General features: G+C 45.9%; 1 protein-coding gene across 1 annotated transcript; it reads left to right on the forward strand.

Annotated features, from left to right (window-relative positions):
- Window positions 1-2,138: 2,138 nt before the first annotated feature.
- LOC116546254 (MKI67 FHA domain-interacting nucleolar phosphoprotein) lies at window positions 2,139-12,686 on the forward strand. Its single transcript, XM_032272561.1, has 7 exons — window positions 2,139-2,316; window positions 3,951-4,088; window positions 8,700-8,808; window positions 9,828-10,039; window positions 11,202-11,261; window positions 11,383-11,451; window positions 11,827-12,686. Exons 1-7 carry the CDS (start codon window positions 2,212-2,214, stop codon window positions 12,013-12,015), a joined length of 882 nt encoding a protein of 293 aa, XP_032128452.1. The 5' UTR covers window positions 2,139-2,211; the 3' UTR covers window positions 12,016-12,686.
- Window positions 12,687-17,223: the final 4,537 nt, after the last annotated feature.

Consider the following 17,223-nt stretch of genomic DNA (forward strand, 5'->3'; position numbering starts at 1 on the left):
AGCTTCCTGGTCTTCCGTTTACTCATCTTTCAGATGGGAAGAGTAATACGTATTACATACAGTTGTTCTGATGAAATGTGTTAATACATTTTAAATGTTTACAATAATATCTTACATATGCAAACATGTAATAAGTATTATTTATTACCACATATATATATTTTTAATCATATATTTCATGTTATACCTGAGTCCTTTTTTTTTTTTTTTTTTTTTTGAGATGGAGTCTCGCCCCCTCACCCAGGCTGGAGTACAATGGCACAATCGGCTCACTGCAAGCTCCACCTCCTGGGTTCGAGCGATCCTCCTGCCTCAGCCTCCTTAGTAGCTGGGATCACAAGCACACCATCACACCCAGCTAATTTTTTGTATTATATTTGAGATGGGGTTTCACCATGTTGGCCAGGCTGGTTGCGAATCCCTGATCTTAAGTTATCTACTGACCTCGGCTTCCCAAAGTGCTGGGATTTACAGGCGTGTCCGGCCTGTTTGTACCTTTCAAATACGATTATACTAGTAAGTAACTGAGTGGAAAGGAAGGGTGGGAAGTGGAGTGCGGAGGAAGCAGGAGGTGAGGCCACAGATCAAGCACAGCTGGTGTCAGGGGATAGCCGTGGTTCGTGCTGTGAGGGCGGCCCAGGGTGTGTGTGCCAGAAGAATGGCCCGTGGGCCTGGTGGAGGCCCTGGGAGGGAGTGCCAAGAGAGGCAGCCCACTACCTCCGATAGATACCTCCCAGGCTCACAGCCTTTGCCTCCCTCACCCCTGCCCCCTGCGGCTCAGCTCCACCGTCGCCCCCACCAAGTGGCTCTTCGGTCTCTCAGCAGCCATGCTGCCCCCAGGCTGTCTGTTCCCTAAGGGCCGCGGATGGAGGAACACAAGAGGGGCTCACACCCTAGTGAGGGAAAGAGTAAGCAAATTAGGGCCGGGCGCGGTGGCTCACGCATGTAATCCCAACACTTGGAAAGGCTGAGGGGGGTGGATCACCTGAAGTCCGGAGTTCCAGAACAGGCTAACCAACATGGTGAAACCCCGTCTCTACTAAAAATGTAAAATTAGCCGGGGGTGGTGGCGGGCTCCTAGGATCCCAGCTGCTCGGGAGGCTGAGGCAGGAGAATCGCTTGAACCCGGAAGGCGGAGATTGTGGTGAGCCGAGATCGCGCCATTGCCCTCCAGCCTGAGCAACAGGAGAGAAACATCCTCTCAATGAAAAGAATAAATAAGCAAGCCGGGCGTGGTGGCTCAAGCCTGTAATCCCAGCACTTTGGGAGGCCGAGGCGGGTGGATTACGAGGTCAAGAGATCGAGACCATCCTGGTCAAAATGGTGAAACCCCGTCTCTACTAAAAATACAAAAAATTAGCTGGGCATGGTGGCACGTGCCTGTGATCTCAGCTACTCAGGAGGCTGAGGCAGGAGAATTGCCTGAATCCAGGAGACGGAGGTTGCGGTGAGCCGAGATCGCGCCATTGCACTCCAGCCTGGGTAACAAGAGCGAGACTCCGTCTCAAAAAAAAAAAAAAAAAAACAGAATAAATAAGCAAATTAAGGAATGGGAGCAGCATGTCCAGGGCACAGGTATTGTTCTGAAATTTGTTTTAGACCTCCTTTGAAAGTACGCGTGAATGTAATTGTTTCAGGCACTTTTTTTTTTTGAGACCGAGTCTGGGTGTCACCCAGGCCGGAGTGCAATGGGGCGATCCTGCCTCCCCGCACACTCCCGCCTCTGCCTCCGGAGTAGCTGAGATTCCACGCCCGCGCCACAGCGCCCGGCTAGTTTCAGGCACTCTTAAATGAAGCCACTCAGCGCCTAGCCAGCGGAGGGCACTGGAGCTCGCCGCGGACCAGCCCCAGACCCACCCCCGCGCCTCGCCACGCCCCCTGCCCCGCCCTCCGCTTGCCTCACGCCGGGGGCCACGCCCCCGTCCATCCGCGCGTTCCTGTCCCGCCCCTCACCACGCCTCGTGTCCCCGCCCTTGCCCCGGCGCACTTTATACCCCGCCCCCTTGCCTCACCGCCCCCCGTGCCCCGCCCCCGCTCCGCCGCACCACTGAGCTCCAACCCGGGGCCCGACTCTGCGCCCTCCGCGTCCCTCGCCACGCCTTCCCCCGCGGATCGCGGCGCCCGCGTCCTGATTCTACTTCCGCCTCGGAGGACTTGGGAGCCCGACGTTTCCGGGAGCGCCGCGTGGAGTTAGTGTTGGCCGGTTTTGGCATGGCGGCGTGTTCTGGTCCGGCTGCGCCAGTCTTGTCGCTTAACCCGCAAGAAGATGCCGAGTTTCAAAAGGAGGTGGCGCAGGTTCGCAAGCGCGTAACCCAGGTGAGCAAGCGCCCTAGCCCAGGCTGCGAGTAGGGGAGACGCACCGGTTTAGGGGGTTTCTGGGGTCGCGCAGTTCCCGGCCCGGCTCCTCTTGCCTTCGCGCTCGCCTTCGTTACCTCCAGGGTCTCCCAACCGGATTCGCCTGAATCAGGGACCGACCTCTTGAGCTTGCAGCCCACGGTTTCCCAGACGAAAGGGTTTACGCTGGTCAGTACGTTATGGAGGGGTTTGGCCGCTGAGGACTTGGAGCCTTCATGTGGAGAGTAAGGGGGAGGCATTGGGGTGACGGAAGCGGAGGAAGGAGCCAGCTGGAGGGAGTGGGCTCCCATACCGCAGGTTATCTCCGGGTTAGAGCTGTCACTGCCGCGTTGCCTCCGAAAATGGGGGCCCCAGACTTATCACTTTCGGGAGGTTTGTATGCCGGGTCGGAGATCTGAGAGTTATCAAAATACTTTATTTGCCAAGTTGCACTTGCTGACTAGGGCCCCTGACATCCCTTATACTTTCTGTGGGGTTTTGTTTTTTTTTTTTTTTTTTGGGGGAGTTTTCCCTATTGTTACCCAGGCTGGAGTGCAATGGCGCGATCTCGGCTCACCGCAACCTCCGCCTCCTGGGTTCAGGCAATTCTCCTGCCTCAGCCTCCTGAGTAGCTGGGATTACAGGCACGCACCACCATGCCCAGCTAATTTTTTGTATTTTTAGTAGAGATGGGGTTTCACCATGTTGACCAGGACGGTCTCGATCTCTTGACCTCGTGATCCACCCGCCTCTGCCTCCCAAAGTGCTGGGATTACAGGCTTGAGCCACCGCGCCCGGCCTCTTTCTGTGGTTTTTAGCATAAAATACACCGGGAAACTTAGGCGTTCTTGTTACAGAGGTAAGGGTGTGACGACTGAGACGCTGAAAGGCTCATCTGTACTGTGAGAGTTAACAGTCGTCTGGAAACGTTTTCGATAAAGTGCGAGTAAACAGTGTGCATCCAAAGTGAAGGATACAGTTATGTAGCGTTCTCCGGGCAGAAGATCTAAACTGGCTTGTTCAGAGATGTCCTTGCTTATCCGCTGATTGACATAGTTGTTGAGCACTGACATTTTACTGAGTGGTGGGGTGCCACGGTGGAAAGACAGTCGACTACTGCTCAGCCACGGCCCTTGTGGGTAGAGACATTAAACAGCCAGTTCTTTAATTACGGCTATGGTAAGTGGAAATGCAGAGTAGGTTTTTGGGCCGAGGGCTAGGACTAGGAGTTTTGCAAGCTTTGTTGCAGTGTGATTTTCTTATTTTAAAAATCTTTAGCCGGGCACTGTGGCTCACAGCTGTAAATCCCAGCACTTCGGGAGGCCGAGGAGGGTGGATCATCTGAGGTCAGGAGTTCGAGACCAGCCTGGCCAACGTGGTGAAACCCCGTCTCTACTAAAAATACAAAAAAATAGCGGGGCGTGGTGGCAGGCGCCTTTAATCCCAGCTACTCGGGAGGCTGAGGCAGGAGAATTGCCTGAACCCAGGAGGCAGAGGTTGCAGTGAGCCGAGTTTGGGGCGCTACACTCCAGCCTGGGCAACAAGAGGGAAACTCCATCTCAAAAAAAAAAAGAAAAGAAAAGAATACTTAATTTACCTGGTCTTTATGTTTTCAGCAAAAAAAACGAGAACAACTTACTCCTGGAGTCATCTATGTGCGCCACCTGCCTAACCTACTTGACGAAACCCAGATCTTTTCCTATTTCTCCCAGTTTGGCACTGTGACACGGTTCAGACTGTCCAGAAGTAAAAGGGTAAGATTTCTGTAGTTGCGTTTAATGTTTTGTTTTTCAAGTGTGTATTATCTTTGACATTAAAGAGCATGTTCACTTACGTATTATTGCTTATCAGATTTCATTCCAAAAAGGAGAGTGGCTGAGGTTTAGAATCTGAAACAGCCACAGGAGCAAAATCAGTATTACTGTAAAAGTTTGTTTTTTACATTGCTGCAAATCCTTACATTAAGTGGACAGTGCTGGTAAATGAACTTAAGTATGAGGACCAGATTTATCCATCTTTTTGTATTAGCCTTTGGTACAAGCATCCCTATAATAGCAAAGGTTTATATAGTGAATAAAGATAAGGACTCTGGACTTGGACGGCCAAGCTTTAGGGCCAGGCTCTAGCCCTTACTAGTTAGAGTGATACGACCATACCATGCTCAGTGTTATGATCTGTTAAATGTGAGTAAAACATTGCAGAAGTATTTAGTCAAAGGTTAAATGAAATAATGAATATAAAATCCTTAGATTTATTGCTTGGCACACAGCAAACACTATATAATTACTGTTGTGTCATACCTGCATTCTAATGAGAAAAAGGTGTATGTAGCTTGTTTCAAGAGTAGTGACCCACTTTATTCCACTTTCTTTTTTGTTTTTTTGAAATGGACCCTCGCTGTGGCCTAGGCTGCTGGAGTGCAATGGTGCAATCTCGGCTCGCTGCAACCTCTGCCTCCCAAGTTCAAGTAGTTCTCTGCCTCAGCCTCCTGAGTCGCTGAGATTACAGGTGCCCACCACCACACCTGACTAATTGTATTTTTAGTAGAGATTGGGTTTCACCATCTTGGCCAGGCTGGTCTCGAACTCCTGACCTCAGATGATCCACCCACCTCAGCCTCCCAAAGTGCTGGGATTACGGGAGTGAACTGCCACACCTAGCCTACCCACTTTATTTTTTCCCCACACGTAAACTTTAATGGGTTGTAGCCATAGACACCTATTCGATTTAGCATCTAGGGCATAGGGTGTGCATCCGTCATCTGTTAGTTGTCCTAAAGATACAGATTATAGGTAGAATTGAGGTCCCTTTTGTACCCTTCCCAATGTTCTTCACGTTCTCCTTTAAGTAAGGAATTAAATTCACAAATTCAGTTTTCAGTGCTATATATAAGTTTTTACTACGTATATAAATGTACATATAGTATTGTTTTAAAATTCTATTATTTCTATCTTCCTTCAGCTGAATTTTTTTGTTCAGTAATGTGAGCATTATTCCTGTAACTCTAGTGCCTTTGTTATCATCGTTGCTTGTTACTTGGGTAACTGAAGTTTATCGACCCCCCTACGGAACATTAGGTTTTGTTTTTTTGTTTTGTTTTGTTTTTTTGAGATGATCTCACTGTGTCACCAGGCCGCCGTAGTGTAGTGGGGCGATCTCGGCTCACTTTACCTCTACCTCCCAGGTTCAAGTGATTCTCCTGCCTCAGCCTCCTGAGTAGCTGGGATTACAGGTACCTGCCCCTGTACCTGGCTAATTTTTGTATGTTTAGTAGAAACAGGGTTTCACCATGTTGGCCAAGCTGGTCTCGAACTCCTGACCTCAGGTGATCCACCCATATTGACCTCCCAAAATGCTGGGATTACAGCATGAGCGAGTCACTGTACCCAGCCCAAACATTAGGTTTTTTTTTTTTTTTTTGAGACGGAGTTTCACTCTTGTTACCCAGGCTGGAGTGCAATGGCTGCGATCTCGGCTCACCGCAACCTCCGCCTCCTGGGCTCAGGCAATTCTCCTGCCTCAGCCTCCTGAGTAGCTGGGATTACAGGCACGCGCCACCATGCCCAGCTAATTTTTTGTATTTTTAGTAGAGACGGGGTTTCACCGTGTTGACCAGGATGGTCTCGATCTCTTGACCTCGTGATCCACCCGCCTCGGCCTCCCAAAGTGCTGGGATTACAGGCTTGAGCCACCGCGCCCGGCCACATTAGGTTTTTTACTACTCTTAACTCTTTAGATGAAGCTGCTGTGAAGTCTTTATGCAGGTATAGGCAGATTTTTTTAGAAGAGTATTTTGTAGACCTTGGTTCTCAGTAAGAAGTAAGTTTTAACCATCACAAAGAAGATAAGGGTTTAAAAAAAAAAAAAGTAAGTTTCACAGTATAAACCGTCACACATACAGATGCATGTAAGCATAACTGAAATAAGTCAAATGAGACAATGTTTAAACTTGTCCTGTTTGATGATTTTCTATTTCATTCTAGTCAGGCTTTTGTTTTGGTTTTGGTTTTGTTTTGTTTTGTTTGAGACAGAGTCTCACACTGTCACCTAGGCTGGAGTACAGTGATACAATCCCAGCTCACTGCAGTCTCCACCTCCTGGGTTCAAGTGATTCTCCTGCCTCAGCCTCCCAAGTAGCTGGGATTACAGGTGCGTGCCACCACACCCAGCTAATTTTTGTATTTTTAGTAGAGACAGGGTTTCACCATTTTGTCCAGGCTGGTCTCAAACTCCTGACCGGTGATCCACTCACCTCAGCCCCCCAGAGGACTTAGATTACAGGTGTGACCACCGCGACTGGCCTAGCTTTGTTTTGTTTTTGTTTAGTATCCTTGTGACCTAAACTGATCCTGTTACCCCCTAAAAAGGTCAAGCTCTGAGTTTGAAAAGTGCAAGTGTTTTTCCCTATTGCAGTATAGTAATTATTCCCCCAGCTGTGTGTTTCTATTTCTAGGCTATAGAGGAGTAGAAGAAATAGTGGGATGATCATCTCTACAGTCCTCACCTGGATTCACCCATTATTAACATCCTAACACATTAGCTTCACTTTTTTGTTTTTATATACACTTTTTTTTTCCTGAATCATTAGAAAAAAGCGGCAGTTATAATACTTTAAATACTTCATCATAAATCTGAGAATGAGGACATATCTTTCAATATAACCACAGTATAATGGTATATAATGCACTATCTTTGTGTATCTCCAGTTCCCAAAATGGTTTTTTGTTTGTGTGTTTTAGTTTTCTTTTGTTTTTTGAGAAGGAATCTCACTCTGTTGCCCAGGCTGAAGTGCAATGGCACAATCTCAGCTCACTGCAATCTCCACCTCCCAGGTTCATGTGATTCTCCTGCCTCAGCCTCCCGAATAGCTGAGACTGCAGGCATGCACCACCACACTTGGCTAATTTTTGTATTTTTTAATAGAGATGGGGTTACAGCATGTTGGCCAGGCTGGTCTCGAACTCCTGACCTCAGGTGATCTCCTGACCAGGCTGGTCTCGAACCCCTGACCTCCCAAAGTGGTGTGGGATTATAGGCATGAGCCACGACCCCCAGCCTTATTTTGTTTTTGAGACAGGATTTCATTCTGTTGCCCAGGCCGGAGTACAGTGACAGGATCATGGCTAACTGCAGCAGCCTTAAACTCCTGGGCTCAAGCAGTTCTGCCACTATAGCCTCCAAAGTAGCTGGGACTACCAGTGCGTGCCACAACACCTGGACAATGTTTTTTATTTTTCTTTTGTAGAGACAGGGTCTCTCTATGTTGCCCAGACTGGTGTTGAACTCTTAGTCTCAAGCAATCTTCCCGCTTCAGCCTCCCATAGTGGAGGGATTACAGGCGTGAGCCACTGGCCCCTAAAATGTCTTTAGCTATTCTTTTTTATTACCTGTTCTGAGTCCCTGTCAAGATGTGTGCATTACATTTACTTGTTAAAGCTTCTAAGCCTATCTAGAACAGTCTCCTTGCCCTTTATTGCTTGTTTGGTTTTTCTTGAAGAGTTCTGGCCATTTTTGTCTTATAAAAATCCTGCTCACTGAGGAGATGCATGAAAATTTACCATTTCCAGCATTTTTGAGTAGTAAAGCCAAGCTCGCTCTAATTTTGACTGTTTGCTTGGTATTTCCAACATTCTGGAATTACTGGGTAAAGTTTTTTTTCTTTAATTACATAACATTTTCAAATCACTTCCCAAAAGATTTATATCGGTTTACAGTGGTGGTATACTTGGTTGGATTTCGTAGTGTCTGTCTTCCACTTCACCATCTGTCTTTCCCCTCCCCATGCTGCTGAGACAAAGTATTGCTCTTGTTGCCCAGGCTGGAGTGCAGTGGCACAGTCTTGGCTCACTGCAACCTCCACCTCTCATGTTCAAGCAATTCTTCTGCCTCGGCCTCCTGAGTAGCTGGGATTACAGGCGCACACCACCACACCTGGCTAATTTCTGTATTTTTAGTAGAGATGGGGTTTCACCATGTTGGTCAGACTGGTCTCGAACTCCTGACCTCATGATTTGTCCACCGCAGCCTCCCAAAGTGCTAGGATACAGGCGTGAGCCACCACACCCAACTAAAGACTTTTATACAATGCAGTGTTGTTGTTGAATAAATTCCAGCCATAGGAATTGTATATTTATCATATGTAATAAAAATCCCAAGAATACCAGAAAATCAGCTGTGTTGAGACTCTTGCATCTTTTCTTTTTCCTGTAACAGTCTCCAGAATATGTGAATTGAATTTAGAATTAAATGTGTCATAATGTTTGATAAGGGGCTATATACACTATTTAAAATAATGGCATTTTAGGAATTTAATAATGCGTTCAAATCTAATTGTTCTGCTTTGTGTGGCGGATTCTCTGTTGCAGACCGGAAACAGCAAAGGCTATGCATTTGTGGAGTTTGAGTGTAAGGATGTTGCCAAGATAGTTGCTGAAACAATGAACAACTACCTGTTTGGTGAAAGGCTCTTGGAGTGTAAGTGCTCCTGTCTCTGTGGTAGTAGGGTTGCCTGGGTGCCTGCTGCTGGTGGGTGATGGTGGGAAGGGCGGCTTGCTTAACTGCTTGGACATGCCACTTCCTCTGTGGATGAGTCTTACAGAATGGTGCAAGGATTTCAGTGTGTATCGCAGGCAGATTCTAATTGGAATTTTAAAATCTCCCAGCCATGAGAGCTGTTTTTATCCTAAGTGGAACTGGACAAGTTACCTTGGGGACACACAGAAAGAGCAGCTAACCCATGCTTATGGGCTGTGAAAGACTTATCTGGGGAAAGAGCATTGACATTGAAACCTGAAGACTCTACAGGAGCCAGCCAGGTGAAGGGACAGAAGTGAAGACAGACCATTCCCAGCTGAGGGACAGTGAATGCCAAACCAGAGGTGCCTGACCATTTGGCTGTGAGGGAATGTGAGGAAAAGTAGCAAGAGATCAGGGAACAGGAATAGGCTTCAGGTCGGGTTACTGAAGGCTTTCTAAGTCAGCAAGTTCAGAATTCATCCTGAGGGCAGTGGGATAGCAGCAAAGGTCAGGAATCGCATTGCAGAATCCATCTAAATGGCAGTGGCTGTAGCTCTTCCACACGAGAGAAGCTGGAAGGCGTAGAGGAGTGACAGCACCAGATTAGAAATTCATCCTGCAGAAAGGAGCCAGTGCAGCATCAACCCTGCAGTCCACAGAGTGCAGAGAGCATCCGTCTCCAGATCCTGCTGCCCTTGGGAGGCAGAGCGAAGTTTCTGGCCTCCCTGTGCCCGTGGTGGCATGTGGCCATCTTAGGTACCCAAGCTCACAGCTGACAAGGCTGCCCAGGTAGCATCTCTCTATTCACTTCCCATTGCTGTGAGAGAAGCCGGGATTACAGGTGTGAGCCACTGTACACAGCCACGTCATGATGATATATGTGAGGAATGGCACTGGGGAGATTCTAAAGTTAACATTAAAATCCCCTTACTACCATTTGGTTGAAACTTTTTATGTTTTTTTCTTTTTAAAAATAGGTCGTCTTATGCCACCTAAAAAAGTACATAAAGAACTCTTTAAAGACTGGAATGTTCCATTTAAACAGCCGTCATACCCATCAGTGAAACGGTATAATCAGAATCGGACACTAACACAAAAGCTACGGATGGAGGAGCGATTTAAAAAGAAAGAAAGGTTACTCAGGAAGAAACTAGCTAAAAAGGGAATTGATTATGATTTTCCTTCTTTGGTAAATATTTCTTCATGAAATCTTTTTTTGTGATTTGCTGTGGGGAGGGGAGGGGGTGGCCTTGTATCTCGTAAAGTACCTAGCCTAGTGCTTACCACAACCTTGGCTCACTGCAGCCTCCGCATCCTGGGTTCAAGCGATTCTCCTGCCTCTAGCCTCCCAAGTAGCTGGGATTACAGGTGCATACTACCACGCCCAGCTAATTTTTGTATTTTTAGAGATGGGGTTTCTCCATGTTGGCCAGGCTGGTCTTGAACTCCTGACCTGAGGTGATCTGCCCACCTCAGCCTCCCAAAGTGCTGGGATTACAGGTGTGAGCCACCATGCCCAGCCAGTTTTTTAACTAATTTTTTTTTTTTTTTAAGAGTCTTGCTCTGTTGCCCGGTCTGGAGTGCGGTGGCACAATCTTGGCTCACTGCAACTTGCACCACCCAAGTTCAAGCAATTCTCCTGCCTTACCCTCCTGAGTTGCTGAGATTACAGGTGTGCACCACCACACCTGGCTAATTTTTTGTATTTTTAGTAGAAATAGGGTTTCACCATGTTGGCCAGTCTGGTCTCAAACTCCTGATCTCGGGTGATCATCCACTTCAGCCTCCAAAAGTGCTGGGATTACAGGGGAGAGTCACTGTGCCTGGTCTGACTAAACTTTTGAAGCATTGTAGTTTCTTCCTAAAACATGAGAACAGATTCTGTTATTTCCATTATACAGAAGAGGAAGTGTCCTTTAAGGAGATAATCTTGACTGAACCTTAGGCCCTGGTACTCTTGTGAACCCATCTGGGAACTGAGACAGTGAAGCTTGAAAAGAGGCATGCGAGCACTGCTTTCCCTGAACTTTGCTTGTGACTTAGGGGAGATGAGGGTGGCTTGCCTTTGCACGTTCTTCCTGCTTCCAGCCTCCTGAATTCAGGATTCTGTGAATCAGTGAGCTCCAGATTTTGGCCTTCCCTTCAACCTCTGCAGCTCTGTCAGTTCCTCAGCTGGGCTTCTCCTAGTTTTGCCCTTTACTTGAGATTATTCACTGTATTGATGAGTTTTGCTTTTTAAATTGAAATGCTCTGTCATTAGGGAGGATTTACTGATAATATATATGAGGATCTAATGCTAAGTTTAAAAAGAAAAGATATGAGACTGTTAATTTATAACGTCTTTATTAAAGGTTTTACAGAAAACGGAAAGTATTTCAAAAACTAATCATCAGAAGTCTACAAAAGGCCAGGTAAAATTTTTTTTATCATTTTACATGCCAGGATATTAGAGAAAGATAAGTAGGAAAACATTTAAGATGACTATAACTGATCAATATTCAAACTGATATATCTTTTAAAATTTATTTTAAGGTTTTACGTAAGAAGAAGAAAAAGGTTGTAGGCACTCTTGACACTCCTGAGAAGACTCTGGATAGCCAGGTAAAGTTGTCTCCAATATTCCGGACACCAGGTATTATACAGATAATCTGAAGAAAGAAAGGCAGTTTCTGCTACTCTCATATTAAGATTTCAAATTGAATATTCTCACATTTGGTAGATCTTTATTGTTGATTTAGCAATTTTCTGCGTAACACCTTATAATGGAACATGCTAAGTTCCAATTAATTGTGCATTTCTGTACTACGTTTGATAAGCATCTGAGTTCTTTATTCTTTACAAGAGTATCACCAAAAGATAGAAACAGGCCTAAAATAATGGGGTACCACTTGTAAAAATAAAACAGAGGTGGTATTTTGGGTACAGTCATAATCTTGTTCTACATTTATTATTATAATCTTTACTTGTTGAATCCAGGGACCCACACCAGTTTGTACACCAACATTTTTGGAGAGACGAAAATCTGAAGTGACTGAAATGAATGAAGATGATACAGATAATGAAATAGTTTTCAAACAGCCCGTGTCCTGTGTAAAAGAAGAAATACAGAGGACTCAAACACCTACGCATTCACGGAAGAAAAGACGAAGAAAAAGCAACCAGTGATTTTTAATGTATTATATTTTCTGAAAAATATAATATTTTTATGAGGGTGGACTTTGTATTTTACTAAGAACAATGATATGCAACCCTTGACAAGATTGTCAGAGGAAAAATATACTGTTTGGTCCAGTTAAGGAAAGCAGTCTGTAATTCTGGATTGCCTGCCCTTGGCTGAAATACAAGGGTGCAGACCGGTTTGCAGTGGCTTGGCTGACATTGCCTCTTTGTCCTGTTGTCTGTTTTTCTTTTGACATTTCATAGCTCTCCTTAGTTACTCTGCCTGGATAGAAAGGTGACCACTAAGTGCAGGTTTAAGTACTAAACTGCAGCCTTTACTGTCACCACCAGTTAAAGACCACCAGTCTTGTTTGTCCGTCTGCATGATTTGACAGGGACATTAACTCATGAGGGCGCTTTAGATTTCAACATCACATGGTTGAAGCTGGAAGTTAAATTATATGTAGAGTGAGAAGGCAGTTCCAGTGTTAGCACAGATTTATGTATTCAGATTTTAATAGAGATTCAAAAATGACTCATTTTTACAAATAATTTTAAATTAGTTTTCATTGGGCTGGCATGGACTAATAAGCACCATTTTATACCAGTATCATCAGTGAGGAATTGTATTTCAAGATTCAAACAATAACCAGCAAATAAACTTTTTTTCTACAATTCATTTGTTTGCGAATAGGACTTCGGAGTCATTGGGGGAAAATAATGGTAAATTTTCCCCTTCGTTAGCAAATTCAGATTCATTATAAACATTGCCATCAGATGTAGTAGCTTGTGCCTGTAATCCCAGCACTTCGGGAGGCTGAGGCAGGAGGATTACTTAATGCCAGGGGTTGGAGACCAGCTTGGCAACATGAGATCCCCTCTCTACAAAGAATTTAAAAAATAAGGCTGGGGACAGTGACTCACACCTGTAATTCCAGCACTCTGGGAGGCTGGGGCAGGCAGATCACAGGTGAAGAGATTGAGACCATGCTGACCAACATGGTGAAACCCTGTCTCTACTAAAATTAAGAGATGGGCGTGGTGGCGAATACCTGTAGTCCCAGCTACTCAGGAGGCTGAAGCAGGAGAATTGCTTGAATCCATGAGGCAGAGGTTGCAGTGAGCCAAGATCTCGCCACTGCACTCCAGCCTGGGTGACAAACAGCCTTTTATCTCAAAGAAAAGAAAAGGGCTTAATTGAAAAAATATCCCATTTGTGAAAATATACGGCATTTGAAGGCTATTCGTTGTATTAATTACCAGCAGGAGCTTTTCAAAATATATGAGCTTACCATGTCACTGAAGCAGTAGTCACCAGTGCACTTCATTTGTTCCCACGGACTTGGCCATCAGCAGCAGCAGTTCCATGGATTTTTGACAGAAATAGAAACAGAATACCCTGACTCACCCTGCCTACCACACAGCAGTTTGATGGCTTAGCAGTGATAAATTTACCTAGAGTTCAGGGCCAAGACTTAAAATTTCTGAGTGAGAACATTCAGCTATTTTCATCAAATACTGAACAGGTTCAGAAAGTAGATTTTGCTGCAAACTTGCTGTTTCTTCAAGTCAATGAATTCAATTTAGAATTAAAAGCCAAAACCACTTACATTCAAAACTTACAAGGCTGAAAAGTCACTTTGATGACATTTGAATTGTGAGTAATAACAGCTATTTGATGTACTTGTGCTGTGGAAAGTTAACTTGTGCTGTGGAAAGTTAAAAGCCGTGAGATCTGCATTCCCATACGTAGATTGACAGCAGTTATATTTTCCAACCTAAAACTGTGGTTCCAACAGTGTTTTCAGACCTCAGTAAAAGTACAAAGGAGATGTCCATATCTCAAAATCTCTGTAACCGGGGGACTGCAAAGCTTCCACTTATCTTTCAACAGAAGATGACTAACAGCAGAGTAATAACATGCTAGCACATGCCACACAGAAAGGTAATAGAATTCTGCAAAAGATTTTCAAGTGAGGAATATACGCAGTTGAAATCATACTTGGAGGCCAGGCATGGTGGGTCACTGTTGTAATCCCAGCACTTTGGGAGGCTGAGGTGGGCGGATCACCTGAGGTCAGGAGTTCGAGACCAGCCTGGCCAATGTGGCAAAACCTTGTCTTTACTGAAAATACAAGTATTAGCCAGGCATGGTGGCTGGCGCCTGTAATCCCAGCTTACTCTGGAGGCTGAGCCAGGAGAATCGCTTGAATGCGGGAGGTGGAGGTTGCAGTGAGTGGAGATTGTGCCACTGCACTCCAGCCTGGGTGACAGATTGAGACTCCATCTCAAAAAAAAAAAAAAGAAAAGAAAACATACTTCTGTGGGGCGCCTGTAATTCCAGCACTTTGGGAGGCCCAGGTGGGTGGATCATGAGGTCAAGAGTCAAGACCAGCCTGACCAATATGGTGAAACCCCATCTCTATGTAAAAAAATAATTAAATAAAATACAAAAATTAGCTGGGTATGGTGGCACACACCTATAGTCCCAGCTACCTGGGAGGCTGAGGCACAAGAATCGCTTGAACTCAGGAGGTGGTTGCAGTGAACCAAGATGGTGCCACTGCACTCTAGCCTAGGTGACAAAGTGAGACTCTCAAAAAAAAAAAAGTAAGAAATCATACTTGGCCCGGGGTGGTGGCTTACGCCTATAATCCTAGCACTTTTTGGGAGGCCAAGGCAGGTGGATCACCTGAGGTCAGGAGTTCAAGACCAGCCTGTCCACCTCGTCTCTACTAAAAATACAAAAATTAGCCTGGCGTGGTGGTAAGCGCCTGTAATCCCAGCTACTCAGGAGGCTGAGGCCAGAGAATCGCTTGAACCTGGGAGGCAGAGGTTGTAGTGAGCGGAGATCACGCCACTGCACACTAGCCTGGGTGACTAGTGAAGCTCCGTCTCCAAAAATATATATATATACCTATAAAATCTTACTGCAGATCAACATCAGCAGGTGAGCATCTCCAAGCAACGTTGATAGGAAACACTAGCTTCACATCTTCTACAAAAGTGAATTCAAAATGTATCACAGACCTAAATATAAAACATAAAACTAAAACACTTTTAAACCAGCGCAGTTGCTCACACTTGTAATCCCTGCACTTTGGGAGGCTGAGGCGGTGGCAGGGGCTGAGGTTGGAAGTTTGAGACCAGCCTGACCAACATGGAGAAACCCCGCCTCTACGAAAAATACAAAAGTACCGGGGCATGGTGGAGGTTGTGGGGAGCCAAGATCTCACCGTTGAGCTCAAGCCTGGGCAAAGAGGGAAACTCCGTCTCAAAAAAAAAAAAAAAAACTTTTATAAGAAAACAAAAATCTTCATGACCTGTGTTTAGGCAGAGTTAGACATGAAACCAAAAGCATGACCTATAAAAAGGAAAAGTTGATATACTGGAATTAATCAAAATTTAAAACTTTCTTGGTAGGGAGTCTTTCTGAACCCATTCTGGTTCAGGGCTGGTCAATTAGAAAAAAAAATTGCAGCTGGGCGCAGTGGCTCACCCATGTACTCCCAGCACTTTGGGAGGCTGAGGCAGGCAGATCACAAGGTCAGGAGTTCAAGACCAGCCTGGCCAAGTGGTGAAATCCCGTCTCTATTAAAAATACAAAAATTAGGGCCGGGCGCAGTGGCTCAAGCCTGTAATCCCAGCACTTTGGGAGGCCGAGGCGGGTGGATCACGAGGTCAAGAGATCGAGACCATCCTGGTCAACATGGTGAAACCCCGTCTCTTCTAAAAATACAAAAAACATTAGCTGGGCATGGTGGCGCGTGCCTGTAATCCCAGCTACTCAGGAGGTTGAGGCAGGAGAATTGCCTGAACCCAGGAGGCGGAGGTTGCGGTGAGCCGAGATCGCGCCATTGCACTCCAGCCTGGGTAGCAAGAGTGAAACTCCGTCTCAAAAAAAAAAAAAAAAAATTAGCTGTACATGATGGTGCGTGCCTTTAATCCCAGCTACTCAGGAGGTTGAGGCAGGAGAATTGCTTGGACCTGGGAGGCGGAGGTTGCAGTGAGCTGAGATCATGTCATTGTGCCCTAGCCTGAGTAAAAAAGCAAGACTCTTGTCTCCAGGGAAAAAAAAAAAACTTCATGAAAGACACTTAAGAGAATGAAAAGACAAACTGGACCAGGTGAAAATATGTGCAAAACAGACCTCTCAGCTGGGCACAGAAGCTCACATCTGTAATCTAAGTACTTTGGGAGTCTGAGGAGGGCAGGTCACTTGAGGGCAGGAGTTCAAGACCATCCTGGCCAACTTGATGAAAACCCGTCTCTAATAATACAAAAACCAGACAGGCGTGGTGGCACACCTGTAATCCCAGCTACTCAGGAGGCCGAGGCAGGAGAATTACCTGAACTTGGGAGGCTGAAGTTGCAGTGAGCTGAGATCATGCCACTGCACTCCAGCCTGAGCGATAGAGCAAGGCTCTTACACAACCCCCCAAAAAAGATCTCCCAAAACAATCAGTCTAAATTGTCATAGGGAACCTAATTTCTGTCTTTTGACCATAAAATAAGAAGTAAAAATGACTTTTTAACACTTATATTCCATTTAAGGACTCAGGTGGCCTGGGGGTGGCTCACGCCTGTAATCCCAGCACTTTGGGAGGCCGAGGCAGGCAAATGACGAGGTCAAGAGTTAGAGACCAGCCTGGCAAACATGGTGAAACCCCATCTCAAATACAATACAAAAAATTAGCTGGGTGTGCTGGTGTGCTTGTGATCCCAGCTACTCAGGAGACTGAGGCAGGAGAATCACTTGAACCCAGGAGGTGGAGGTTGCAGTGAGCTGAGATTGTGCCATTGCACTACTCCAGCCTGGGTGACAAGGCAAGACTCCATCTCAAAAAAAAAAAAAAAAAAAAAAAAAGACCGGGTGCGGTGGCACAAGCCTGTAATCCCAGCACTTTGGGAGGCCGAGGTGGGTGGATCACAAGGTCAAGAGATCGAGACCATCCTGGTCAACGTGGTGAAACCCCGTCTCTACTAAAAATACAAAAAAAAATTAACTGGGCATGGTGGCACGTGCCTGTAATCCCAGCTACTCAGGAGGCTGAGGCAGGAGAATTGCCTGAACCCAGGAGACGGAGGTTGCGGTGAGCCGAGATTGCGAGCCATTGCACTCCAGCCTGGGTAACAAGAGCGAAACTCCGTCTCAAAAAAAAAAAAGGACTCAGGCATAACATGAAATATGCGATTAAAAAAATATATATGCTG

This window comes from Sapajus apella, unplaced genomic scaffold (genome assembly GCF_009761245.1).
Source record: "Sapajus apella isolate SASKATOON/1434 unplaced genomic scaffold, GSC_monkey_1.0 scaffold722, whole genome shotgun sequence".
NCBI lineage: Eukaryota > Metazoa > Chordata > Mammalia > Primates > Cebidae > Sapajus > Sapajus apella.